Here is a 26969-nt window from a genome sequence, read left to right as displayed (position 1 = left end):
TCATTCTTTCTGCACGATATCATTAACATTTGGCTTTTTCTGTTAATCCATATGGGAAAAAACTCTTGGACAGACATTCTTCATTTCGCTCTCAACTACTGTAACAAACTTTTCTTCAGTTTGAAGAACATTGCCCAAATTGCATCTGTTCAGACCGCTGTTGCAAAAACCGTTCTCCTAGCTTACAGATGCAGCTGTGTGATTTCTCTCTGCAATATTCTACTGACACTTTCCTCTTCTTTAATCCCATCAAAGAAAAAGCAACTTTTCTTCAGTGTTAAGGGTCCATCTCCTCTGTCATTTGATGTCAGGATCTGCTGGCTTTGGCAAGCGAATGCAAGGCTTGAGGGAATACCTTGCTGCACACGACAGGCTTCAGTTTTTTCAAGACAGGAAAATACAGCATTTAGTGTAAATCTCAGAGAGACTCCACAGGAATAAAACCGATGACAATACCACATGCAGGTGGTGATTAGGTGGAAACCATGGGCAAAGCAGATACGTGCCTCATTTGCAAGAAAGGTATAAAAACTGGCTAAGGGCTATCTAGAAAGCATTACAACTCGCTTAATTTGTTTCCAGCCTTGGCCAGTCATTCTTGGCAAACTCTATAAACATTATTATTTCATGTATTCTGCTATTACGGCTGTTTGCGTTTGATGGCTGCTCTGGAGGTCTGGAAAAGTGCCTATTTGCTGGGGAATCGGTGGGGCAGTGAGCCCAGGGCCCTGCGAGGGCTGCGGCGGCGCTCGGCCTGGCCCGGCTCGGCCTGGCGGGCACCGCTGAGGGCGCTCCATGCGCCCGCCTCCGCTCTGCCCCGCACTCAGATGTAGCCTGAGCGCACCAGCGAGGAGAACCCGGCGCCCCGGCGGCGGGCAGGCCGCCCAGCTGCCGCGGTGCTCGCTGCGCCCGCCGCGGGTGCTCGGTGCCCAGGAGGCCTGCGGCGGGGGGAGGGCCCTCCCTCACCGAGCCCCCCGGCACAGCAGCGTCGCCCCAGGCATCCTGCAGCTGGGCCGCACGTCTTCCTCCCTTGACTCTTGCCCGGTGACGGCGAAGCCCGACACGGTGAGGGCGATCAGCCTGGCCCCCGCTCCCGCTTCGCACGGCGAGACGCCGGGCACTCCCCTCCCCCGCCCCGGGAGCGCGCGCCTGGCCGGGTTTGAGCCGCGCCGCTCGCCGTAGCCAGGCCGCCGCCTCTCGCGCATGCGGGGTAGCGGGGCCGCAGAGGGTGCGCGGCCGGCGGGGCGGAAGGACCTTGTGGGCCCGCGCTGAGGTGAGGCCGCGCTCGCGCCCCCGCCTCCGCCTCCCGCCGCCCTGTCTCCTCGTCCCCCCACCTCCTTCCCAGCAGCCGCCGGCCGCCGCTCTCCGCTCCGCTCCGCTCGGCCGCGGCCCCTCGCGGCAGCTCGTGACCTCTGCGCGTCCCTGAGGGTGGCGGGGACGGGCCCTGCGGCGGTGGCCGCCCTGCTGCGGGGCGGCGAGGGGCCGGGGCGCCTTCTATGAGGGGGGGACCGGCGCGGAGCTTGTCTCAGCCTGGCCACGGCGCTGCGGCCCCTTCCTCCGGTAACGGCGGCGGGGCCTGTCTGTGCTGGTTCCTCTTAAATGTGAGGAGAGAGAGGGCGTGTGTGGCTGTGGGTAGCCCCGGGGCCTTTGGGGACAGCTGGGCCACCGCCTGGTCTTCGCTCCCGCTCCGTGGCTCTGTGAGCGACGGAGTCTGCACAGAGGGCAGCACCCTGCGGGCAACACCCTGCGGGCAGCACTGCCGCGGAGCTGCTCTCACAGCAGCGCTTTAACTTGTGCTTAAAGAGAGCTGCCTGCTTCAGGCCTTGTAGGTTTCTGGTAAAATCTTAGCGAATGGAAAAAAAAATCCGTTTAATGCAATAAGGTTTGCAGTTACTTTAAAAAAAACCCCACAAACTAATTCAAGAGTCGTGCTTTTCCTTAGAAATGAATAAAATGTGATCAGTGTTCTGAATGTCTTCTATGTAAACACCAGGACAGCAGGCCTGAAATGGTCGATCCTGCAGGGACGGAAGGATGTAGTATGAGCAGCGAAGGCCAGTCTTGATTCCATGAGTACTGGATGTTAGGATTATAAAAACTTATTTAGATTCTTAAATAGCTTGTCCTTGAATGTTGTCCCTTAAATATTCTCACTGAAAAGTCAAATAGAGAGGAGTGCTGTTACTTATGTTGTGAAGATGTTTATTATACATACAAAAAGCATGAGCTTTCTAGAGTAGAGTTACAGAAAATTAAGTAGAGTTTCTTGTTCCACAATTCTCTTTTTTTTTTTTTTTGTTAGAAATACAGTCACCATGTCGTCTGCACTGTTGCCTAAGCCACAAATGCGGCGTCTTTTGGCCAGGCGGATGAAGTTTCACTTATTTGGGGCGTTTTTACTATCTGTGGGATGTGCAGCTTTATACAAGGTGAGCTCTGTAGTCATTCAGTTATAAACTGGACTCATTAAAATGTTTTAAGAATTCATAATATTTTTTTGTTGAGATTTGGTTGAGCTGTTCATCAGAAAGCTTTAGTAATGTATTTTTGTAAGCATGTTGCCAGGACATAAATAAATCTTCCTAATCTTCATTTGAAAAAATGATATGAATAACCTGATGCTTTAAGCTGTGTGATCAAGATCACACAATTCGTGACAACTTAACCTTGAGTTTTCTAGTCCTAGACTACTCTTGATCATTCACATGACTGATGCACATTAACTCTAGACAGTCTGTGTCTCTCTCTGTCATGGTATCTGAGACTCAAGAGATTGTCAAAGTCTTATTTTATCTCTAGACTGACTTCAGAAAACTTGCTCATAAGCAATTTGGAAAAACCATTCTTCACACTGAAGATATCATTGTGGGGAAGGCTAGTATGGTCCTTTTATCCTTTCTTTTGAAGTATCATGTGAAAATAGAGCATTACATTTCCAAAAACCACACAGATTGGAGTTTGTTTTTTGTGGCCCTTAAGAGACTTCTAGCAAAGATAAGAGTGGTAGTTGTTTTTGAGTGCCTTTACTAAATAATTCTTGGGTCTCGTACACAAAGCAAGCAACACAGTTTGAATTACTGTGGAAGAACTAGACCTTGGTTTTCCCATTGAACTCATTCATATACTGTTCGCAGCATTTGGGTATTTGGGAAGCTATTGATAAAAGTGACTAGAAATTAAGTTAATTTCAGGTTGTTAGTCACAAGGATATCACAGTTGACAAACTTCTTGATCAACAAATGTCTATCAGAAGCAATACGCTTGCACAGTTAAAGCTCATCCTCTACTTAACACATCTGTTAAGACATAGGCAAGCTTGTTTGTGGTCAGACTTATTTTTTAATAGTCTGTAGTTTTATACTTTATTTGGCACTCCCACATTAATACACTAGTAAGGCAGCAGACTGTATTTAGAACAAGTAACATGGATCTCAGTAGTGATTTACTTCATTACGTGTTAGATACTGTTGGACAAACCCACCTTGGTACTTCTCCCATTTTTGGGGCTTTTTGAGCATATCCCTGTGCTTCAGGTGAATGAGTATCCACAGGGAGTCAGGATTGTGTCTTTTTATATTGGTGAGCTCTAAGAGTGGCTTGACAGTCTTGTTACATTTTACCAGACTTCTGTAGTTGACCTACAGCATAGCTCAAATGTGACACATTGTTTTAGGGTGCCATTTTATCTGGAGTTACAGTTTTTCAGCTGCCCCCAGGCACAAAACTTGCCGTAATGGCATGTTTTACATATAAAACAATTAGCAGGAGAGCATTGAACCTTTGAGTGTCAATATAGGTGGAGTGTTTCTGGATCTTAAAAGTGTAATGTGCTGTCTTGTAACAGACTTTCAGGTTTCACTTCAGACGTTTGTTTTCCTGACCAGTGGTCAGGTAGCCTGAACTGTGGATTTCAACAGGAACAAAGCAATATTTTACTAATTTGAGCTAACAGCTTTTTAGACTGATATCCACTGATACAAGTCATAGCACTAATAGAAAAAAAAAAATTCTGTTCATAAAGCTTTGCAAACTTTAATTTGCTGTGTGTTACTTTCCAGTTTGGTGTTGCTGATCCCAGAAAACGAGCTTATGCAGAGTTCTATAAAAACTATGATCCCATGAAGGACTTTGAAGCCATGAGAGCAGCTGGTGTGTTAGAGTCTGCACCACCCAAATAATGGTGACCTGCATTTACAGGTAAGAAGCTACTCTCCATTTGAACGGGAGCAAGTTAGATTGTTTCAGTGAAACATTGTGCTTCTATTTGGAGGTTTTTCCTTTTTTGATCAAATAAAAAGGTGCTCCCAAAGAAAAAGGTTACAAATTGTACTTGAGAGACCTCCGGGTAATAAAAACGTGATTGAATAGAGAACTGGGGAGCAGGACATAAGGGCAGAGTAGAAAGCTCTTTGAATATCTTTTGGGTAATTTGTTTAACTTGTGTGATATAGAGACTTGCACAGAGTGCCAGGCCTTTCCCTCCTCACGCAGCTATGAAGAGGAGACAGAGATCTTGTATTAATCTGTAAGACTTGCCTGATATTGTTATGTTTGATGCTGTCACATCTTGAACTGCTTAGCTTCGGGTTTCTATATCTACTACTTACCTACTTGTGGTGGTACAGTGAACAAGAAGAGGGAGAGGCTGTTTCTCTGTCATAGCATGCATCTTAATGTAAGAAAGGGGGACAGCTAGATAACTAGTTGTGAGGGAAAATATATTTAAATACATACATACACATATATATATATATAAATCGCAATGGCATACAGCTCTGTGTACTAATGTTCAGATTTTTGCCATACTGAATTAAGCTCGAATAGAATTTTGTTCATGATACTGTTTTCCTAGCATTTAACACTGCCTTTTGTTTGAAGACTACCAAACTTTGCTCTCCCTTACTTGTCATAACACCAGGAAAAAAAAGTCTTGATTTCAACCTTGTAGTTATTAGTAAGCACAGTCACTAAACTGCACAAGCTCATGAAGTGACAACTCAATAAAGAATTCCTCCCCCTTTCTTGATCCAAATTTCTTACATTGAGTTCTCTGCTTCTCTTAAAATGACTTCAAACTAATCTAGAATGATAGCTTTTTCATTCTTTTGGAATGTTTTCATATTGTGATCATTATGTGATAATCTGTGGCTCTAATTATTCTGGCCAGCTGGATTTTCTCAGCCTGTTTGCTTAAAGCAGCAAGATTGAATAAAAGATTTGTACTTAACACTATTAATACTAAATTCTGTTGTGGGACAATCTACAACTATCTGGTTTCTGCGTAACACAGTTACATAAAAAAAGCAGAGCTCCAGCTCTTCTAACAAATTTAAAAAGAAAAAAACATGGCAGTCCCTTTGGTGTTGTGGTTTTTTTTTTTGGTGAGAGGGCAAAACTTCTGTTCTGTAGCTATTACTGCAACAAAGATAAATAATGAAATGATAAATTTACGTGGTTTTAATTTTGGTAATTCTGCCTCTGGTTCGGTCCTATTGTTAGTATATAGGCACTTTTAAACTTTCTTAGACACTGGAATTGCATTCTTTAGTCAGGTGGCCTTCATCAGAGTATTCTGAAAGGCCATCTGGTGGTAAAATCATTTGAAACAAACACTGTCAACAAGGACGCATGTTGAATATTTAATTGGAATCATGAGCAGGATTTTTTTCAGTGCAAATAGAGCTCCACTCTCAGTTAGCTTATGTTCCCATTTGCAGCTTAAAAAAAAAAGTTGCACATTGTATGCACCTGTTAAAATTAAATGTTTCCTGAACGTTTCTCCCCTTCCTTAATTACACCAGCTCAAAAGCAAATATGAAAGACAAATCTTTATATGTGATTTTGCTTGAATTGCTGATGCTTCTTATTCCTTGGTTCTACTTGTATAAGAACTGATATTTTTCCCTCTTTTGTAGTAGAAAGAGGGTGTGGGGTTTTTTTGTGCCTGCACATGAATATGTAAGTGGAAGGGGAAAACAATGCTGGTGTTTCAAATGATCTGGAAAGACTGAGAAAAGGACAAGTACACAGAACAGATGGAAGACATTTTCATTTTCTTCAGTAGCAGCATTCTCAGCTATGGAAGTGGGATGGGGGTTGAGCTTGATGCTATTTTTGGTATAGTTACCTAAAGGGTACAGTGGTCATGCATGCTTTACATCTCCCATTTTATTGGAATGTGTTCTTATGTGGCAGTAAATACAGTGGTTTAACCTCACTGAATACTCACTCTGGAATCAGTACTTAGCCCCAAAATTGAGGAAAGGGTAGGGTAGGCAGGGAGGAGAATTTGTGAGTTAAGGTGTTAGCTTGGCACTCTGCCCCACGTTTGTTCCTGCGGGACACAAAGGCAGCTTGATACCCAAGTGTGAGTTGACAGTTTCGTCTACTTGGCATGGACTTGGTGTGGTGATACTGATTACGGAAACTAAGTGTTGGTATGAATTTGAGGAGTATCCTGCCTCTACAGTGTGCTCAGGAATAGAGTAAAGGGGCAAGCTAAGAGATCGGTGCTAACCACTTGCATGACTCTTGTCATGGAGCACAGCTGGTCTCAGATTGTGTTCAGTATGATGGAGAGAAGCAATTTGAATTTGGTTTTCTTCCTTCCTTGGTAGGTTGCCTACACCACTTGTTTCCTCTCTGGTTCCTATCTGAAAGCTGCATTCCTTTCTCTTTCAGGCCCTTAGCAAGATTGATTCAGTTATCAGTGCAGCGTGTATAGTGAATCTGACGTGCTGTGCAGGATTGTTCCAGCTCTTTATTTGTTCCATGTTTCACTTCTGTTTGCCACATGAAGGGTGTGTGAATCTTAAACCATCAGGAAATAACAGGGGGAATTCCTCTAGACTAAACCACCACATAAACATTTCTCTCTATTGCTTTGCATTCATACATACTAATATGTTTACTTAGAGCATGAAGTTTGTCCAACATAACAATATTTTTTTTTTATCTTGCAGATCCCCTTCAGTCTAAGGAGACTTGATGACCGAACCTTTGTTCACTGAATTGTAAAGTGTCGTGCACTTCAGTGCATGGCATGCTCTAATGTAACTCAATAAATAAAATACATATGTCCGTGGTGCTTAGTTGTCTTCATTAATGTTGAAATGCTTAAATGCTCAGATGCTGGGAAGAGTGGTGGAAAGTCTTCATAAATTGCTCAAGATGACTAAGTCTAGGTTGTTTCCCCCCCCCTCCCCCCCAGGAATTATTTGCATCTCTATTTTGGCCAAATTCCACATTTGATAACAAAGTGTATCCCCAAGCAGTTACAGCTAGGTTGTCCCAGGGGCTGGTGGGAATATGCAAGAGGACGGTTGTTACAGGAAGGGAGAGGCTGGATTTCTGGAAGGGTCTGTGTTACCTCTGGCTTCAGAAGGTGAACTAACCTTGAGGTGAAAGAATTTGGAGAGAAATTCTGGAAATATACTAGCCAACCTTTCAGTCTCTTTCTTCTGCCATTACTGTATTGCTTTCCTTACAGCAGCAAACTGTTACATCAAGACTAATTGGAAAATGACTCTAAACTGCGGGTATGTTCACATGTATTTGATGTACAAGGGGAAAGAGGGTAAAAGCAGCCAAAATAAGGAATACTTATTTTAGGATATTGCGGTAATGAAAATCTTTGCGTGCTGCTTCTAGACATGTATCACCTTTTTAATATCTGGAAGCAGTCAGCTAAGCATAGTTTTGATCTTTGCTACGTTCTGTGTAGTCAAAGACCTGATGCTCTATCTGTCTTCTGCCACACTACCCTTCATGTGGAGCATGCTTTGGGCAGTGCCCGGTGCTGAGGCTGAAGGTGGTACTAGGACTGTAGCTCTTGGTTGCCGAATGTGGGTACTAGGTGAGGAGTCAAAGCTGATTGTGTGACAGGAGGGATGGCTTTGTGTGAAGAAGCATGACAAGCCATCTGTGTTGTATTTGAAAGTCTTCAGTTCAAATCCTATTTAGAGTAAGTCATTATTTTAAATTGATTATTAACTACTTAACACTAAATAGGTGTCTGTGAGCAACGTTTGGACCAATGAATGTGCCTAAGTAATGTAGTTGATCCAGAACACTTACAGAGCAACATGGGGTTTTCTTTAAACTTTCCAAGCAGGCAGTGCTTCCTTTAAACAGAGAAAGAATTTGACATTAGTGGTGCAGGGGAAACCATCTAGTAATCAAAATACCCCTGCTCCTATAAATGTAAACCAAAGCTTAACAATAGCAAATGATACCCATTTATCTTCCCAATGTACAGTATAAACATTGTGTGCCATTAAGTACTGACTAACATTCTCTCAGGCATGTCTGCAGGTTTAAATAGCCAGGGGTCTTTAGTCATACTGACAGCTTCAGAGGCAAAGAAACTTGGTACTGCCAGGTGCGCAGGCTAATAGACCTGCCTGACCTTGCAGCTCTAGCCCCAATATTTGTCCCAGTTGCTATGAGTTAATTTACTTCTAAATTCTAAGTTTCTTCTAAACTGTAATAACCAACAGCAGTTATTGTTGTAGTGTGTTCCTTCAGTTACTAGCATGTGCTGATGTAAAGAAATGTGTCTTGGGACTGAAGAGAGCTCTTTGACCATGCAGCAGAGCTCAGAGGTATCTCTGGCTAAATGTATTCAACCACAACAGTGAAAGGAGCGTTGACTTCTATGTCTGTGCTTTTAGAGGCTGCAGGTTGTAATTGTTCTCCATATAATATGGTTTTGCAGTGGATGCACAGCAAGCACTGCCTTTCAGCAGGCAACCAAGCTGTAGCTTGGTTTTATTGGAGTGGGAAGAAAGGGCAAGGCTGGGTGCCTAACACAGGAGTAGGCAGAAGGGCTAACCTTTCCTGAAATCAGCGCCAACCCATCAATTTTCCTTTGTTTGTTTGTGTGTGTTTGTTTTGCTTTTTGCCTTTGCCAGCAGAGTTCAGCTAATCCTAGCTTACAAACAGTTGGGACTGGGATTTAGCGCAGTACAAGACAGACCTGAGTTAGACCCTAATCAGCTGCCCATTATGGGGTCTGGCATGCTGTTTCTAGGAGATGCAGAGCTGAAAAACATGCTTGTCTGCTCTGAGACCATCCCAACTGTAAAGGTTTTTGCTATATTTATGTATTAAATAATATGTAAAAAGGAACTGTTTGACCTAAACTACTTTGGAAGAGGTCTTGCCATGTAGAAGCCTGACCATGCCTTCAAATTTTTGGCTGGCTTACTTTATTCTTGAGTGTTTGAGGAATGATTGATTGTTCTGGAAGCAAACTAAAAAGATAGATTTGAAGTTGTGAGCTCTCCAGGTCTAAAGAGCATTATGAGAGTAGGCATGTTTTAAGAGTACACATTGGAGTGCTTTAGCAGCTAAGTACAGGCAGCTGCTCTTTGGACAACTTTGTTTTCATAGTTCACACAGCTCATATGTAGGAGAGGCTGATTTATATGCTGTCTCCACACATGTTTCCATACATGTGGTCAGAAGGGGGAGAAATAACCTGCCTAATGCAGTAAAGATGCTAGCTTAATTCACTGAAGACGACTGTAATTTAAGAAAGTGTTTATTCCAGGAGAATATAATTCAGGAAAAACACAAATGTATGTTAAACAATGGCGGCAATCTACAAACTTTTAGAAATTAATGCTGCCTTCCCTCATTTTTTACAGGTGTGTTTGCATCCTCTTGGCTGGTTTGTGTACTACAAAAATATCAAATGGATTAGTCTAACTCAAATGGTGACCACAGTGCTGTTTTGATTCAGCTAGTCACAAAAGCGGAAAACTTTTCAGCATGTGCTTTTTTGGCAAGCTAATCATCAGTGTTTACTGCCAAAGTATTGTCACGGTCTATTGCATTTTCTGGTACACGATGAAGTCCAGTGACCAACTGGAGTCTAACGGGGTCTCCATGAAGCCCGTATGTCTGTCTTGTCATTGTTCCACACAGGGACCTGTTCATTCCCTTGTAACTGACTGACCAGATAGCTCACAAACCCAAGTATTATAGGAATAGCTTTATTATCTTTAAACAATCTCATTATATTACAATTTATCCACCAATATGCAAAATTAGAAATATTAAACTATTTCCATAAAATATTCAGGAATGAAGCATGTGTGTGTATATACATAAACATTTTTATATAGTGTTATTTAAACAATGACTAAGTTATTAAATCACTGTATGAAATGTTGATAATGGATGGGCTTATTTCACAGTCCGAAAAAGACAATACAGATCCCAGGCTTCTGTATTTTCAGTACACAAGAGACATGGCTTTTAGAAATACTCCTTTAACAAAACGGAACTCACGAGAAAAACATTGGAGTTACTACATTCTTAATTACTGTGCATTTGGTCATATCAAGTATGCATAGAAGTTACTAACTATAAAGCATATGTATCTCCTCCAAATGATGATCAGATTTTATTCCAGTTTTTGTTTCCAATTCCAGCCATGTTCAGGAATCCCCAGACAAAATTCATGTCCGTAAGTACATAGAAAAGGGGAGAAAAGTAATACACATAGTTGAAAACCAAGTAAGCTTTTGTTTTTTGAAATAAAACTGACATAGCCAGATTTGGTTTATAAAGTAATCTAACTGTGCCCAGAGACAGTGATTTCTTGTCTACTACAAACTGTAAAACATCTGAAAAATAAGACATTTGGAAAGCTCATTTGTCTTGATGTGTTTAACATCGTATTTGTAAGTGTATCATGATGGCATCATTAACTATTAATGCAATTGGCACCTGTAGGTCTGTACTGTTCGATCAACTTCGAAAAAAATAATCTCACTTTGCTTAGCACAAACTTATTTGAAATGTCATGTTTCTAAATATCCTTGGTTTTATCTGTTCAAAGATGATATGGATAAAATGAATTAGGTCTTAAGTGAGCACATACTATGTAGTGGTGACAGATCAGAAGTAAGCGAAACCCAACAAGGCTATACTTAGCACCTGCACATCTATGTTGCACTGAGCTTACACATTTTTGGTAGACTTTAAGGAGACTAAGCTCCGTTTCTTAAATTTTTGAACTGCATGTTACTGGCTTCCAGCAAACGACCAGACAATGCACAATGTCATATATACATTGAAAGTCCTGAAAATTTGATGGTGGATAAAATAAAGTTTCTGTATACAGACAGTTTTAAAAATAAATTCATGTTTTAGTTCATGTTTTGTTCTCCAAACCACACAAAGGCACTAGTTTACATTAAGGACTAATGTCCTGCAAAACTTCAGTCAAATAAAGGAAGCTATTTTAAGGTTAAAGTGGTGCTAAAACCCAGCTGTCACTAGTAACTTAAAACAGCCACACTGGGTTTTTCAGATTTAGTGGGGGAAAATGTTTTGCCTCAGGACGTACATGTTGGGGGGAGTGCGTGTGTGGGGGGAAAGGCTCAGCCTTGAGCAAGTTTTTACAGCTGAGTTATAAACCTGGTTTATAACAGGAACTGGCAGACCCTAAAATATGATATAGTAGGTATTGATACACATTTTGTGTGTGTGGTGAAAATGTCTGTATGCATGCAATTTTTCCTTATTCTCTGATTTTTGGTTATAGCAAAAAAAAAGGATTTTGATTGAGCTATAGTCCAAGGCTGTTCCTTTTCACTTTATTCATTTGCTAGAACACTTTCCTTCCAGCACTAGTACTTTGGCTAGGGAGCAGGAATGTTGTCAAGATTAGAAGAGCTATTGGGCTTAACTTTGTTATCATCTCCTACCTCCTCAAAAATTATATGCATCTCTACCTGATGTAGGTTACTGCGGAGAAAGCGTTACTTTCAAAACAGTAAGGTATTACTATACTCACCACAAATAACTATTAATTAAATCCTTTCCTCAAGGCTTTATTTTTCACCATTGTGAATTTGCTAATGAATACTTGGGCAAAATTTGGATCAACTACATATTGATATGTTTTCATTATAGTTGGAAGGTGTTCAGTAGCCACAGTTTGCAGTGCTGGCACTGTCGAGGTGCTGGGAGTGAGGTGGTAAGATGTCTTTGTGATGTACTCCACAAGGCGGTTGTATTGTTGTTCTGATAGTCTCTCTCTAGCTCCATCTGCCTGAAATCAGATAAGATAAAATAGTTACTGAGTTACTGACGGTAACTGAACTTAGTAGTAATGCCAATAACTTCCACATTACTTTCTGTAGTTAAAAATCTTCCTCCCCGGCATCTTTCTTACAATAGTTTAATGGATGGTTTAATCAACAGTGTTCTCCTGTAGTTTAACGTTTGGTGGATTACTTCTCTCCTTTGCTGTTCTGGATGCTTCTGAGAAGCTCTAACCCTGCCATAGAGAATTTAAGCAGTATCTTTTGAGAATTTCAGGGATGGACACCTTGGTCGAGAGTAGATCTTTACAACAGATCAACTCTTTGTAGACAGGAAAAGCATCTGAACCCCTTTTAGAAAAATGCCAGTAGCTCTTGGCAGTGCTTATCAGATAGCAATTCTAATTAGCAAAAACATTGTCTCACTACGTACAATTAAAGACAGCCCATAGCTATATCTGGGCAGTTAAATCTTTAACTTACTTGATTTAAAATAAAGACTAAAAGCTACCTTCCAGGTGAATGTTCTCTGACTGGATATATCCATCTGCTTCTGGTAACCAAAAAAGCCATTCTGGGTCAGAGGACCCACACAATTACATTTTTTAAAACAAAAGGGTTTTACTAAAGATGGTTTGGGCATGTTGTTTCTGGAAAAGAAATTAAGGTGTCTATGCAACCTGCCCTTTCCACCATCATGAGTTGGAAGAAACTCCTCTGAAGAAACTCCTTTTGCAGGCTGGAATATGTAGAGGTTCAAGGCTCTAGCAAGACGGATGCAAGTAACCTACCTTTAGTGGAAAAAAATGCAGGAAAACAAATCCTCTCAACAGAAAGGTGGCATCTACCATATGGCTCCAACCAGATAAAGTATTAGAAGAAAAGCCATGGGAAAACCTGGCTTTGGAAGATCAATCTACTGTGCCCTTTTTATTTAAGAAGAAATTGAAGATGACTATTGATGAGCTTGAGAAGGGAAAGCACAGAAGCAGGCATCAAGCTAGTTGTATGGTTTCAAAAAATGTATTTCAGAAATACCATCATGGATGCTACAGCGGTATCACTAGCAAAGTCATTCAGAATAGAAGTTATTTCCAAAATATGACAATGAACAAAAAGGCAGAAACTATCCTAGGGCTAGACTTTGATGCTCCCTTATTTACACTTGGAGAACTGCTGACCAGTTTCATTTTTGTAGGGTTTAAAATGGATGTCACGCTAAGGATTCAGAGCTATCTTCTGACTGTCTTTCAGGGAGTTTGACTCATGCCTCACTAGATGTGATGATATTTTCAAACAGTGCCATTGGATTCAATTTAACATCCACAATCAATGTCTTGTCACATCTCTGTACTGCAAGGCTCATTTTAAACAAACCATTGCTTATTTGAAGAAAGAATTAATATGATTGATAGATAGTGACAGATGTCACATCCAAATCAAAACAGTCCCCTCTGTTTTTTTTTTTACTATGCCTTTGGAGATGAATTTGCTGCTCAGCAAGTAGAAACACTCCTGTTTTCAATCATCACCACAAAAATGCTAAAGGAAGCAGGCTCATGAACAAGCTCAGAAGCTCAAGGTTGGAGCCTATGCCTAGAAACAGTGGAAATGATGAAATGGGCAGGGGAGAGTGTGCTTTCCATGAATGACCTTAAAAGGGAGGGAAAAATCAGAAGGTTGACTGCTGCAGCAGACTCTGGGCTAACAGTGGAGAATGGTGTCTGAACCATGTCTTCGGTCTGGTGGCACAGAAAAATTATCTCAGGAGTCAGTCTTTTATCAGTTGAAAGGAGAGAAATACACTAAAGTACCACCTATGTACACTAGATTTTAAGTTATGGGGTAAATCTTGCATGTAGATGGCTCCACATTTTTTCCTGATTTCTACTTCTAGGGAGGTAAGCCCAGGGGAAGCTGGGTTATAGTTCTGCCTCCAGGGTGACGAAAGACCCAAGTTATCAAAGGAGATGGAAAGGGTGCTGGCATCCCACTCACCTACTCTTGTGAACCCATTCTTCATTAAGCCCCAGGCTATATCCCACAGATATGACATAATTATTCAGGAGGAAATATTAACTGCACTTGGATGGTCTTCCAGAGTAACTGGGACCCTACTTGCTTCCAGATGACTTCATCTGCAACCGTCTGCTTCTTCAGCAGGTTTCAGTTTATCTTATATTGTCAAGACAACAACAGAAACTTGGCATTGCTGTTACTCTACATTTTTCCCTAAATGGGACCCACCATAGTCACCAAGTGCCTTGGCCCACTACTTTGAACAACTGTAATGTTAATAGACAGAACATTCAAAGAATCAAAACTTAGTCAAGGGTTGCTTAATGCACCTGCTAGAGGAATCTTAAAAGATATCACATCCTTTCATGCTAGAAGGTTAAAAACTCCAGAATTTTTCTAAAATTCCTCCCATTACAGCTTATAAAGAATAAGCCTTCATCAATTCTAACTCTACAGTAGCTACAGCACCTTCGTTGTGCAGTCCAGAGGTTTATGTGGCACTGATGGGCTGTTCTGTGCACACTGACTAAGGAGAGCCGGTCCTTTAGGTTTTTTTTTCACTGCTTGGAAAAATCCAGAGACTGGTTTTCAGCTCCAGAGATGATAACATGTGGAACTATCATGAAAACCTTGTTGCAGATCATTACAAAGAAATTCTGGAGTATCTGAAATTCCAGGGCCCTTCAATTTTTTGCTGACTTCCTGATGTTATAAGCTATATACCAAGAGCAGCTGGAAGAGCAGGACTTTTGAGTTTGATGTCTGTCTGGAAGCAAGCAGTGTCTCAATTACTTTGGAAGATAAGCCAAGTACAATTAATGCTTCCCTTTCAGTAACAATGTTGTCAGTGTCAGTTTTCAAGAATCCATTCAGGCTACTCCTAGCCAGATGGATTAAGTTATATATTGTGGAGGTGAACAAGCCATCAGGCAAACCTATTGCTGAAGGAGTCAAAAATATGCTCTATAACATCTCTGGTGATTACAGCTGCAGAATAACTCATGTTTTGTTTCCTAATAGTTCCAAGACGCTGAGGAGAGGGAAGGGAAGAAACTGTTTTGGGCAGAGCTGAAGCAAAACTTTTGGCAGTTATTTTTGTGAGCTATAAGACAAAAAAGTGGATTTTTATAACGTCAAAATGAGATGCTTCAATTTGTTGTATTACTTTTAGATCTTTGACTAAATTAATCCAAAAAATAGAGATAATCTTACATTTGGTAACAGTACCTCTGTTTTGCTAAACTCACTGTAATATTTTGATTGACCTGACTGGGCATTTTCCAGCTAAAAATTCTGGCCATCTTTACTAATGTCATCACGTACAGATGTGTCTGCACTTCAGCTGAGGACATCTTCAGTGTAACAAGATGGCCTACCATTAATATTTAGGAGTTGTGTCTATTCAGATGTAGGTCTGCAGCTCTGAGGCTGCTCACCTACAAGTCACAGCTTGCTGCTCCTGAGGTTCCTTTTCCTCATCACATTCAAAGAGTTTTTCAAAGCTCTTGTTGGGGACCTGAAGGGGAGGCCCCAGCTCCCACCAGCACCAGTGCTGCACACAACACCCCAAGTGCTGCTGAACTGACATGCTCAGTGGCAGAAAGGAAATTACCAAGTATGAAATTTCTCAATCTACTAAGGCAAAAAGAATAAACATTAATTATGAAAGAATATTACTTAAATCTAGGTAGTTAATTAAACTTTATGAAGCTTTTGGAATCTTTTATTGTGTAGCTGTCTCAGCATAAAAAAAATTTAGACTTTCTTATTCTTGTCTGTCTTACTTTCAACTGCTCCTCCCTAGAGCGCATTTCTTTAAATTTTCATACAAATTTCAGCATCAGTGTCTGCATTCTGAAGGAATATTTTGCCAGGTCTGTTTTGTACAGCATCACTCAGCTTTTGCTGTCTTGCCATCCCTGACTTTGCTCCACCTGGGTCACAGGCACTCTTCACTGCTTTTATCATACCATACATTTTCACTGCATTCTGAAGAGCCTGTGTCAGCAAAAGAGATTATGTACTGAGGCTGGGTGGCTCAAGGCTCACAGCTCTTGGCATTGCTATGCCACTGGAAGAGGACTCCCGTATTTCTATCCAGAACTTCAGAAAAAAACATATATTTGGTCCAGTATGTCCAAAGCAGGTCACATTCACTGCGTGTACTAGCACGTGTATGTGGAAACAGGGATTCTGCACATGCCATGTAGGGTTGCTCTCTGCATATACAGGAGCTGCTTGCCCAGAAGTCCTACATATTCCCAGCTGCAGCAACTGTGGGGACTGGACTTAGGCTCCCTGTCCCTTACCTTCCATTCTCCCAGCCACTCAGCCCCTCTGCCTCATCACCCTCTTGCCGCAACCCTTGGGCAAGCAGCCCCTCCCCCAGAGCAGCAGTCTGCTCCTCACCCCTTAGATAACCAGAAAGAAAGACAAGATCCATCACACTACAGCCTAATAAAAAAAGATCTGGGCTGGTCCTAAAGTCAGGGTTAGGATGGGGTGAGTGCGCATCAGATGCCTGAAGGAACACAAACTGTCTTCCTCTTCCCTCCAGGACAGTAGCTCTGGAGTGAGCAGGATAGTCTGGATTCAGTCTGATGTGTGCCTCCAGCAACCAGCATTCAGGGATAAAAAAACTGATCTTTGCCCACTTGCATCAAAATTTAAATAATGCCTCATGTAGCTTTGTGGTGAGAGAAGGCAACTTCAGTCAACAGCACTCTGTGAGACTGAGGTTAGTGGAAAGACAATAAGTGTAAATAGAGAATTCAACACTAAAAAAAGCTTTCACAAAAAAATCCAAGCGCCATCATGACACAGATGGAGTCCTTGCTGTGCTGGAATCAATGGAAAAACTCTTCAGTGACTTCAGCAAAGTTAGGATTTTACTGAAGGTGCTGAAGCCTCCCCTTTTTGGCATACCTCATACTTCATGGGGTTTTACATGTTCTTTTCTTGTATTTGAAACAGAAATTTCTGGTATAGCAGCCTATGAACTACCTGACACACTTTTATAAAAACAACTGGGACATGAATATTTGTTTTTGAAATGGTCTCTCATATGATTCCACTTGAGAATTTAATACAATAAACATTGTTTCCCGAAAGTGTAAAAATATAACATTCTTCTACCATTAAAAGAAGATAATTCATCCAAAACCTCAATATTCAAATGGCTTAGAGATCTTTCAATATGAGGATGAAGGATTTATGCTCTTATGGGCAAACACTTGGTGCATCCAATCTCAGCAAAAGAACTGACCCATTTTAAAGTTAGCGTTTGCAGAAGAAGGAAGATCTAAGGAAATACAGATAGCAGCCAAGCAAGACCACTGCATTAGAAGTGGCAAGATAAGAAACATGCTGAAAGGAGCATGCATCGGCACCACTGAACCGTTAAAACAGAATTCAAAGAAGAATAAAAGGAACTGTTCTTGCTGTGACTTTGTAGGCAGAGGCCGCAACGCTGGCTTGCCAAACAACACCTCATGCACATGTAGTCATGAGAACCTCTTCAGAAAAGAGGTGGTGCTTACCAAGAACCCAGACTTCTTCTGCTTTTTCCCTCAGAAAATTGCTGGCCCAGATAGGAAATGTCATGATCAATAAGAGCACAGAAGGGAGGAGGTTTGTCCCTTTCACCCAAAGGGCAACACAATCAACTATGAGGTGTGTGAAAACAGCAGGCCTCCTGGTTTTGCACTTAGACCTCTGGCCTCCCGACCCAACGATAAGTTTGCCAAAAGCATCATCATCAGTGTAACTTTATCGTTGAATGAAAATCATACTCAAGCCCTTACCTCCAAATCACAGGGCACTCTCTGCTGTTTTAGCTGCACCTTCAGCAGGTCTTTTTGCTGATCATCTTCCAGGCAATCGATTTCAGTCACAGGGAATGCCTGCTGCTGTGTGTCTTCACTGATGCTGACCACAAAGAGCACCTCTGAGGTGAGCAGCAAGCAGCCTTCATGCTGCTGGCCTGATCCACTCACAATCATGACGTCTAAGGCCATATGGACCTCCGGCCTTCCTAGAGATTGCAGCATTTTCCTACATTATCAAGGAGGAAAAACAAAAAGAAGAAAAAAAAAGTAGTAGTCTGTGTTATGCATTGGGGTCCTCTGGGACTTCTTTTGAACACTAATGTTTTTAATCAAGCCTCTAGCTATCACCTACAAATATAAAATAAGCCAGGGAATATATTCCAAATCTCCATTACTGAAAGATGTAAGACTTAAGATTTAGAGAACAAATGTGAAACTGTTACTTATCAAAACTCCTAAATCATTCACTGCAAAATTGGCCTAATAACCATGCTAGATCAGCTTATTTCCCATCCTAATAGAAAAATTACCCTGAGAAGTGGCTTACAAATTCAGTGCAGAAAATAAAGCTATCTTCACTAACAGCTGTTTCTGGAGATGTGCAGAATTTTTTTTGGGCTCAGTGCAATGATAAATAAGTAAGAACTCACTGAATGCCATTAAATAAAAATCAGCTCTGTAGTTCCAAAGCTGGAAGCAGATCAGCAGCCCATCATTTGCAGATTGGGTTTCTATGCACTACCTTTGTGTTTAGTGTTCCTAAACAAACTGCCATAACTCAGCCTTTCCTAGGGAAGCAGCCTGTTAACTTGACCACAGGCCAGAACCTATTAATAAACAATGTGGATGTAAAAATGAGCAAGTGTCTAAATAATTTTACCAGACATATTTGACGTGGCTATTTGGAGCCTGCTCAACATGTTGATCATTTGGATGAGAGCGCTGCTTGGGAAGCTGAGAAAGTCCAGCTCCATGCAAAATACCTGTGGTAAGAGAATTTAAGTTTTTTAGTAGTTGTTTTCTACAAAACAGTTACATGCTGTAGTGATGTCATCTGTTTAGAGCAGTTCATAAAATAGTGCAGATCCAAAATGATGTCACATCTTTGGAAGTTGTAGTCAAGATAATTCATTAAATATTATAATGCAAGACTTGTGCACTTAACCCCGGTGATCTTGCATTAGCAAGAAACAAAAAAAAACCAACCCACTGCGTGTTCTAAAAATCAGCCATACACTTGCAATCAAGAGAAACATAATGCTCCCGAGAGCCATCATTTCAGATTCACATCACTTAGGATTTCTGTAGAAAAAATCAAGACCATTGTTAACTTTCGTGCTTAATATTAAAATACTTCCATATACATGTCATGATTGGTACAAATTAGAAGGCAAGTTTGCCTAGATACTGTATTTAAATGTTCAGTTACTTAATCCAGCTGTTAAACACAGATCCATATACGTTTATGAGATCTCCGGGGCATCTGGTTTATTGTGAATTCTTCTTAGTGCCAGCAAAGAATGGAGACTACAAGAAACAGTTAAACAGGTTTCTAAATAGAATATCCAAAGCTGAAGATGATACAGTATGTATGCTTTCAGTTGGCTTGTGAATTTTTAAAGATGGAGTATGGTCACTAGAAAGAATGAGTGGGTTGCAAAAAAATTCACAAATTAAGTAGTTTAAAAAATTTTTCCAAGACAGACGGGAAGTAGGTTACACAGCAAGCACTAGTGTTATACGTTTTAGTGCAAAGTTACTCTTTAAATAAACAAATTTTCTTTTGTCTAATTAAGCATTCCATTGAAGCAAAAAGCATTTTTGCATAAGGGTGTCAATAACTTAGATTCCTTTTTACACAATGGATAATAATTTAAACAAAACATCAGCGCTGAAAAAAAACCCTTTAATTTTTAGCACACATGTTGATGGTAATACTTAAAAGCAGCATCCCAGTTGTAACAGTTGGCTTACCGAGGTTCTCAGCATTATGTGAGTGAAAATGTTATTTACAGATGGAGAAAGAGAGAACATGTGTTTATTTCTGTGTGGTCCCCCACCCCTCGGTCCCCCCCAAGGGGCACGGTCCCACTTCCAATCCAGTTGTGGGTAAGAGTTACTTGAACTCTTGTGTGTTTTCCTCTCACGCACTGTCAGCTATTATTGATACAGTTTTTATGTTTTTTCCTGGCTAACTCTTTTTGTCACATGCTCATGGAAAACATGATGTCTTGTACACCATATCTGCAATGAAAATTGTCCCTCTACTGTTACAAGTTTCTTGATAAAGACTGCAGTGGAATTAAATCTAGAAAGAATAATGCCATGGGCAGCAAAAACAACACACAGGCAGCTGACAATAGACAAAAGTTTCTGATTTTACCGATATGGGTTTTACACCTATGGGATGCACAGTTCAGGAGAAGGGTTATTATTTACACTCATACAAACAAGATAATTTGAAAGAATTGTAATACTTGTTTCATTATTTCTTTAAATAGATTGCCTCAAGGAATGAGTTCTGAATGCAATGGGAAGCATGGAAGCAATACCCTATACTTAAGCCCTAGGAGAACAACTCATATTCTAATCAACACATCACAAACATAAATATTGCTAGCGATTAAAGGCTTACATCTTCAAGATTTGTCCGGTTTAATTAGTGAAGCAAAATTATTGACACATTGTCCTTGTACCAACAGGTCTCCCTGCTCTTCTTCCCTGACTCTCCCTCCCCCCGCCTCTTTTAAATATCCAGACAAACAGTTTTGATTTATTGATACTGGAAGCAAAAAAATTAGTGTATTTCAGTATTTTATTTTTATCTTTTACAGTATTTGGCTGTCCAGAAGTATTCACATCAGCCTGAAAGGACTGCCACTGCCACTAAGTGCTCAGTCTAGCTGGAAAACCCACCTCTGGTTGTTAAAAGGTTACCTGTGTATCCAAAATTGGGACTGTCTTCTCACAACTCTCCAGTTTAAAGGGGATGCTCCCACTACATAACTCAGTTCTTCCTCCCACGAGCATAACTCTCTGTTTGTGTAGAAATAGCACAACTCTTTCCTTGCCATAACAAAGCAATCTCAAAATAACACTCTAATTAGATATAGAGTTGCTCTAATACTTTTATGTCAAAAACTCTTTTGTAAGCACATATGTTTCTGTAACTAATTCCACTGTATTCCAAGAATTACTTCATGCTTTCTGCATTCTGTGTTTCTGTGGCAGTTCAATGCAGATCGGTAACACAAGAGAGAAGCACAACTTGATGGCTTTTAAGAAAACCAGCACAACATTTGTAATGATTCAGCGATGGCATTTCTAAATCTTTCTCTAAGTCACAGCTACTGAACCAAATAAGTAAGACACAGCAGGTTGTATCTGAAGAGCATTTTATAAGTTAAATGGGGATGTTGGAAATAAAGAAACTCACCGTAACCTGTCTGGGAGACGAGCTCAGCTGCACCTCCGATGGGCTTTGTGAAGACGCCCATGATTCCTTTCCCCACACCCGAGATGACCCCTCTGGCTTTATGCCCGGCTGAAGCTTGGGCCTCAGATACTCGCTGAAAATTCTGCATTGGCTGATCGACAATCCCAGCAATTGCACCTGGAAAAACAAGAGTCCCCAGTAATTAGTGAAGATTAATACCCCAGAATAAGAGGGAATCTTACTACTGGACCTGAATGTTGCTTGGATTACAAACCGTACCCCACCCTTCTTATACAGCCATTTAGCATAATACCTTAGCTTCAATTTAAGTTAAATCTTGACTCCTTTTTTTTTAATGTATTTCACTTTTTTAAACATTCTGATCACTTAACTTGACAGTATGTTTTCATCTTTCAACTACTTCTGCTAAATGTTTTTGCTGAATTAGTTTAATTTAGTTCATTCTGTGTAGCAATTCTGAAAATGTTGGGCTTGGAATAAAATCCGCCAGTTTTAGAAGACTCGAGCTGCTATGGAAATGAGATTTTCACGTAAGCCTGAGATTGACTTCATGAGAATAAAAACTGCCTGTATTCAATAGATCATTTTTATATCCTCTTCCACTGCCAGAAATGTTCATAAGCTAATGCAACTTTTGATTTATTACTAAGATTAGCAGAATTAGACTTTGAGACTTTTTGTTACTTTTTTGTGAAAACGATCATATTTTACTTTAATGTGCATGGGTCAAACTTTTACAAGTGACACAGTGACCTTCCCAGCTTTTAGTATCAACAGAGAACTCCAACTTAAATCTTCCTAAATGTAAACAGGTATGTGAGGTGGTACATTTCTTTGATCTTGAGTTTACTCTAGCCACTTAACCACAGACATGTCTCTAGTTATTGTAATTTTGATAGATAAGCTATTTGGAAATCGCTAAGAGTACAAGGACTGGACAAAGTGACATCAGTTTGAAAACGGTCTGCCTAATCCGAGGTTCTTTGCTCAGTGAAAAGCAAGTTTGCAGGCTCCTTGGCTAGCTCTCGGTTTGCACCTTCAGTTGCAAATATCAAGATAAAACAATTTTTTAAGGAGTAGGACCAATGATCACCTTGGTAACCAGGCATTTTTACTGCAACCCAGACATCTTTGAAGATTCTGTTTCGTATGTGGAAGCAAATCCAGACATAATTCCACAGATTCGGACAATCACAGCTGAGGTATTTGGCCCCATGTGTTTACCAGCATGACATGCACTAGTCAGCTAGCTGCTACCCAGTTTTCAGATGGTTTTAGTTACTGTTACTGGATAAATGGAGAAGTTGCTGACTTTAAACAACAAGAACTAATATTGTACACTGGTATTCTGTCCAAAGAAAAGATGAGTATGAGAAGCAGCACACACTTTCCTAGATCCTTGTCCCTGGGATACTACCTATCAGCAATTCATGAAACTTGCATCCCCCATAAATGCCTCCCTCTCCTCTTAGAGAGATTACTTCCAACTTCTATATGTGTATCCTTTACTGATAAATGTATAGTATTTCCCCAGAAAATGCTGGTCTATTTTTAATGTGATACCCAGCTTTTATTGAGCTCACTCACTGAAGTTGAGTGTGCAGCTGAAGGTTCACCCTTTGTACCACAAAGGCCATGAAGCTTCCTTCATGCCATGCCATGGAAATGATACAATTTTCAATTGAAATCTGTTTCATTACTACTTACCAGCTGCTCCTGCTGCTTGACTAAAATAATACCCCAACACCCCATCATACAATTGGGATTGTTCGTCCAGTCTTTTCTTTTGTAAAATTGTGATGCATGTGAAGGCATAAAACAGTACTTGGTGTTCTGCTAAGTTACAGTATTACATTACCCTGTGACCTCCTTCACCCTATCTATTGAGGTCATCCACAGCATCTGCACTTTCAGAACAGAAGTTATTGCCTTATTAAATGTAATCCATCTAAGTCCTAGCACTAGTAAATTATTTACTGCAATACACTTGAGCAATGTTACAAGGTAATAATAAATAAGAGCCTACTCCAAAGAACCTGTGGTATGCTCCAGGCACTTCTCGGTTGGAATTAGGCCCAGAGGACAAGGAAACAGCATGGAAACTGCTGTGACTGTGTTATATAAGATTATTTATATAGTACACCAAATAATATATAGCTTAATTAGCCAGTTGTTTAGTACTTCCACGCTTGCTGTTATTCTGCCATTTTATGCATGCTCCAAACTTGTCCATGAAGCCATTCCATACATCAAATCCTTTTGCAAGTCCCGTCTTTCTAACTGCAAAAAATATAACCAATGATCTCCTCTTCCCTCTCTGCTCTCCCTTTGTAATGTCTTATCTCAAATTGCAACTCACTGACATAACTCATTCACGTGCTGTGGTCATGCCCACAAATCACATAATAAACTATAACCTTACTCCTTTCATTAAGGAGTGGCTGGTCCTACCACCCTTGCACAGGGAAGCCCGAGCTGTTCAGCAGCTTTCCTGTATGCATCATGCGTGGGCAAAGGGGAAAAAAAATCAGTCAAAGGCTGAGCAACCTCAAAACCCAGCAGCAGTGAGGTAATTGTGTCACACACGTAAGGTTCATGGCATCTCCTAGCACCAGAAACTATGTGAAGCAGATGTTCCCTGTGTCCATGTGGCTCCTTTCTTTCTAACGTGAAGTTAGTGGCAAGAGTACCATGCTGGATGGGCTTAAAACAGAAGGTCTTTTCCCCCAGATTTCAGTAAGGTACCAGGGAAGCAGAGCACTCTCATTCCCTTCCCACTCATTCTCACAGTCTACAGACAGTTACAGTGTCCTCCTGCTGCCACCGTCCCTTCTCTGCAATGTTTCTTGCCCATTATTATTTTTTCTTTAAAGTGAAACCATTCTCCATTTTTCTCTCCTTCCTCACCCTAGGCATTCAATTTTATATGCATGTCCACATATGTACACACAGATTATGTATGTATAAAGAAAACCTCAATAAAATTAAACACCAAAGCAACAAAACAAAAACATATTCTTCCATTACTGGACCAAAGAGGTTCCAGCAACACCGTAACATCTGCTAAACATCAGCTGGGGTGCACTCTGGTTAATACATGTTGCTCAGTAACCATAAAAAAGATACTTTGATAACTACAAAATTCAGATAGTTCAGAGTACATCACTGTATTACTCCAAGAAGAATGTGATTACAGGCAGCAACTGGTTCATATACAGACTGACAATGTTTGGTGAACGCAGCACGGCTTACAGAACTTAGCAAAGCTCGGGTTGCTTGTGACAAACTCTTTCGGATCAAGAAATAATTGGAAAAAACCCCCCACCAGGAGAAACTGGCCATGCTTTGCCATGAGGCTGGAAGCTAGTCAAGCCGAAACCATTTGGCTTCCTTTTCTTTTCTCTGTTGTCCTTCAGGATTGTCGCAAGTGTTTCACACCAAAAATACAGCTGAAGCCTAGTCTCATCACAGCAAACATGACATAAAAATACAGCTAAAAGCAAAGAGCACCCGTTGGCGTGCATTAATACTTTTACAGAAATTAGTGTGTGGAATAGCACACCCCTTCAGGATTAGCACTGGTTCTTGGTATTGTGCTTGTAGACAGGCAAACATAGAGGGACTTCGATTCAGTGATAGCTGCACAGCAAGAACAACAACCACCACACTTAATAACAAAAATTTGAGCTTCTGAAATCCAGGCTTTAACTTCTCTAGCAGCATAGTTACACTGTCAGTCAGTATTACTACCAATTCACTTTCTCCAAAAGCAGGAAGGAGTAACTGAAATGTCGAGCACTTTTGCCATTGCAAAAAATTGCTTTCCTAATAGTTGTCAGCTTTTCGGTTATTCAGACGTGCTCAACTTCCCAAAGGGAGCTACTTCAATATATTTTTCACTAGGACCAGTAGTTGAAAATAAAGTCTATAGTTTCCATATTCTCTCTTACACGATTGTAAATTATTATTTTAAGCTTGACCCTGTCATGCAAAATGCAAAAGATAGTTCCTTGGTGGGGAGTGTCGATCATCTAAATATTTTAAATACAATTTCACTGCATTTTTGTCTACTCATATAAAAGAAAAAACACACCTATCATAAGTTTTTGCTTCTTTTCACACACAAATGTTACTACAATGACCCAGAAGTCTCCCCCAAACTAGAAAAGAAGACCACAGCCAGCCAAAGATAACAATCAAATCAAACAACACCCTGACAGTGCTTGAGTCATTTAAAATGAGACAGGACAAAGCACTTAAGAATGTACCACAGGGAACAACTTGCACTGAGGAGGAGACAAGAGTAAGTACATGATTTTGGCCCTGATTCAGCAAAGCTCTTAAGCACATGCTTAAGTGCTTAGCTGAATCAAGGCCACCATGAGCCAGATTTTCAGAAAAATCAGAAATGCAACTCTTCTTTCTGCATAGATGTATCAGTGTACTTGAGGGCTCTTACATGCCTGTGCCTAGGCACAAAATCTGCATTTGCAATTCTTGTAAGCTGGCATGAGTCAGGTGACTTTTACAAACACGATAGTACTGTGACTATCCTAGAAATCTTTTTCACACTTCTCAATTTTACAATTAGAAAGCCATAGAAATTATGGCTTTGAAGGGTCTTGCTCTCTGCATTCCTGCGCTTATCTGAACTTCATTCTTGTGAAGGAAAATAACAGCAGCTCCGCTTCATTTTGTTATGTATGAAGAACCTGGAAGTGTTTTTAGAGTAAGCTTGTTCATGTTTACTCTGAACATGCTGGTGAAAGAAAGCAGCACAGCGATACCTCTCCTTCAACTATGACTGCTTTTTTGGGGAAGCCACAATATTTAAACTAAGTGGTTAGAACAGAAACAGCTTTCTGACACCTTTGTAAAGACTGACATATAACTCTATTCATAATTTAGGTCTTGACACAATTTACATGAATGCTGCTCTGTATACAGAGAAAACATGCTTTTTAAAAATCAGGTTTAAATAAAAAAAATAATGCCTGATACAAATTCAGCGACTATTTCCAATTCCTCCCTTAGTGAGAGGTCCCATACTTGTCAAGTCCAGCTACACAGTAACTGTAGCTATTTATCTGGGTGCTTTGTTGCCTCCACTGCTACAACAGAGGTATTTAGCAGAGAGGAAACTCCAAATAGTAACAGTGGGAGTAAGAACAAGATCCTGGCTTGCGAAGGAGCTAATATGTTTTAATGCTTATATGAAGCTCTAAGTTTCTAACATGAAGTCTGATTTCTTAGGAAATCAGGGACACTGAAATTTTAACTCTTTTTCAGTTTTGTTTTTAACTCGGGCGTAGTCCTGCAAACAACAGAAGCCTTGTGCGCCGGGAGGTGCAGGCACAGCGTATTTGTGCATGCACGTTACGAGTTCCCAGCTTTCCTGAACAGCAGAAACTTTGTCTTGTTACAGCCAAAGCTACAAAGTTTTGCTCTTTACTTCAGGCTGTACTGCTGATGGGTTTTGCTCTGAAGGGGTCTGGTGTGTCAGTGAAGGGGATAGCCACCACATTATCTCGCTGTCTTATTAATAACTGCAGCAAGATCACCAAACCATTTCACCAGCACATATATACCAGGCTGACACAGTGCTTC

General features: G+C 40.7%; 2 protein-coding genes across 12 annotated transcripts in view; one reads left to right on the top strand and one right to left on the bottom strand.

Annotated features, from left to right (window-relative positions):
* The first annotated feature begins 1118 nt into the window (after positions 1–1118).
* COX6C (cytochrome c oxidase subunit 6C) lies at positions 1119–7085 on the top strand. 3 transcript variants are annotated; one of them, XM_074885332.1, is made up of 4 exons: positions 1119–1273; positions 2303–2429; positions 4059–4197; positions 6963–7085. In XM_074885332.1, the coding sequence occupies exons 2-3, from the start codon at positions 2316–2318 to the stop codon at positions 4176–4178; spliced, it is 234 nt and encodes a 77-aa protein (XP_074741433.1). In that variant the 5' UTR covers positions 1119–1273; positions 2303–2315; the 3' UTR covers positions 4179–4197; positions 6963–7085. The 3 variants fall into 3 exon arrangements, with proteins under 3 accessions (XP_074741433.1, XP_074741442.1, XP_074741453.1); XM_074885341.1 differs by lacking the exon at positions 1119–1273 and adding an exon at positions 1415–1560; XM_074885352.1 differs by lacking the exon at positions 1119–1273 and adding an exon at positions 1580–1601.
* A 778-nt stretch (positions 7086–7863) lies between these two features.
* The window catches only part of VPS13B (vacuolar protein sorting 13 homolog B), a 491200-nt gene continuing 472094 nt past the window's right edge, over positions 7864–26969 (bottom strand). For 7 of the 9 annotated variants that reach the window (XM_074885238.1, XM_074885274.1, XM_074885293.1 and 4 more), the window contains 4 exons: positions 21342–21518; positions 18786–18888; positions 17882–18131; positions 9983–12067 (listed from right to left, as the gene is read on the bottom strand). In XM_074885238.1, coding sequence (XP_074741339.1) covers positions 11822–12067; positions 17882–18131; positions 18786–18888; positions 21342–21518 — 776 coding nt within the window. In that variant the 3' untranslated portion in view covers positions 9983–11821. Of the gene's footprint in view, positions 8124–9982; positions 12068–17881; positions 18132–18785; positions 18889–21341; positions 21519–26969 lie in introns of those variants that run through there. The other 2 variants (XM_074885247.1, XM_074885283.1) reach the window with 2 other exon arrangements.

This window comes from Strix uralensis, chromosome 1 (assembly GCF_047716275.1).
Source record: "Strix uralensis isolate ZFMK-TIS-50842 chromosome 1, bStrUra1, whole genome shotgun sequence".
NCBI lineage: Eukaryota > Metazoa > Chordata > Aves > Strigiformes > Strigidae > Strix > Strix uralensis.
The sequence above is the reverse complement of the archived record's forward strand: the minus strand, read 5'-3'. Positions and strand labels throughout refer to the sequence as shown.

Bases quoted from the DNA above. Each gene is read 5' to 3' on its own strand.
- COX6C (XM_074885332.1), top strand. From the start codon at position 2,316: ATGTCGTCTGCACTGTTGCCTAAGCCACAAATGCGGCGTCTTTTGGCC. The intron at 2,430-4,058 runs GTGAGCTCTGTA...GTTACTTTCCAG, and splicing joins GATGTGCAGCTTTATACAAG to TTTGGTGTTGCTGATCCCAG.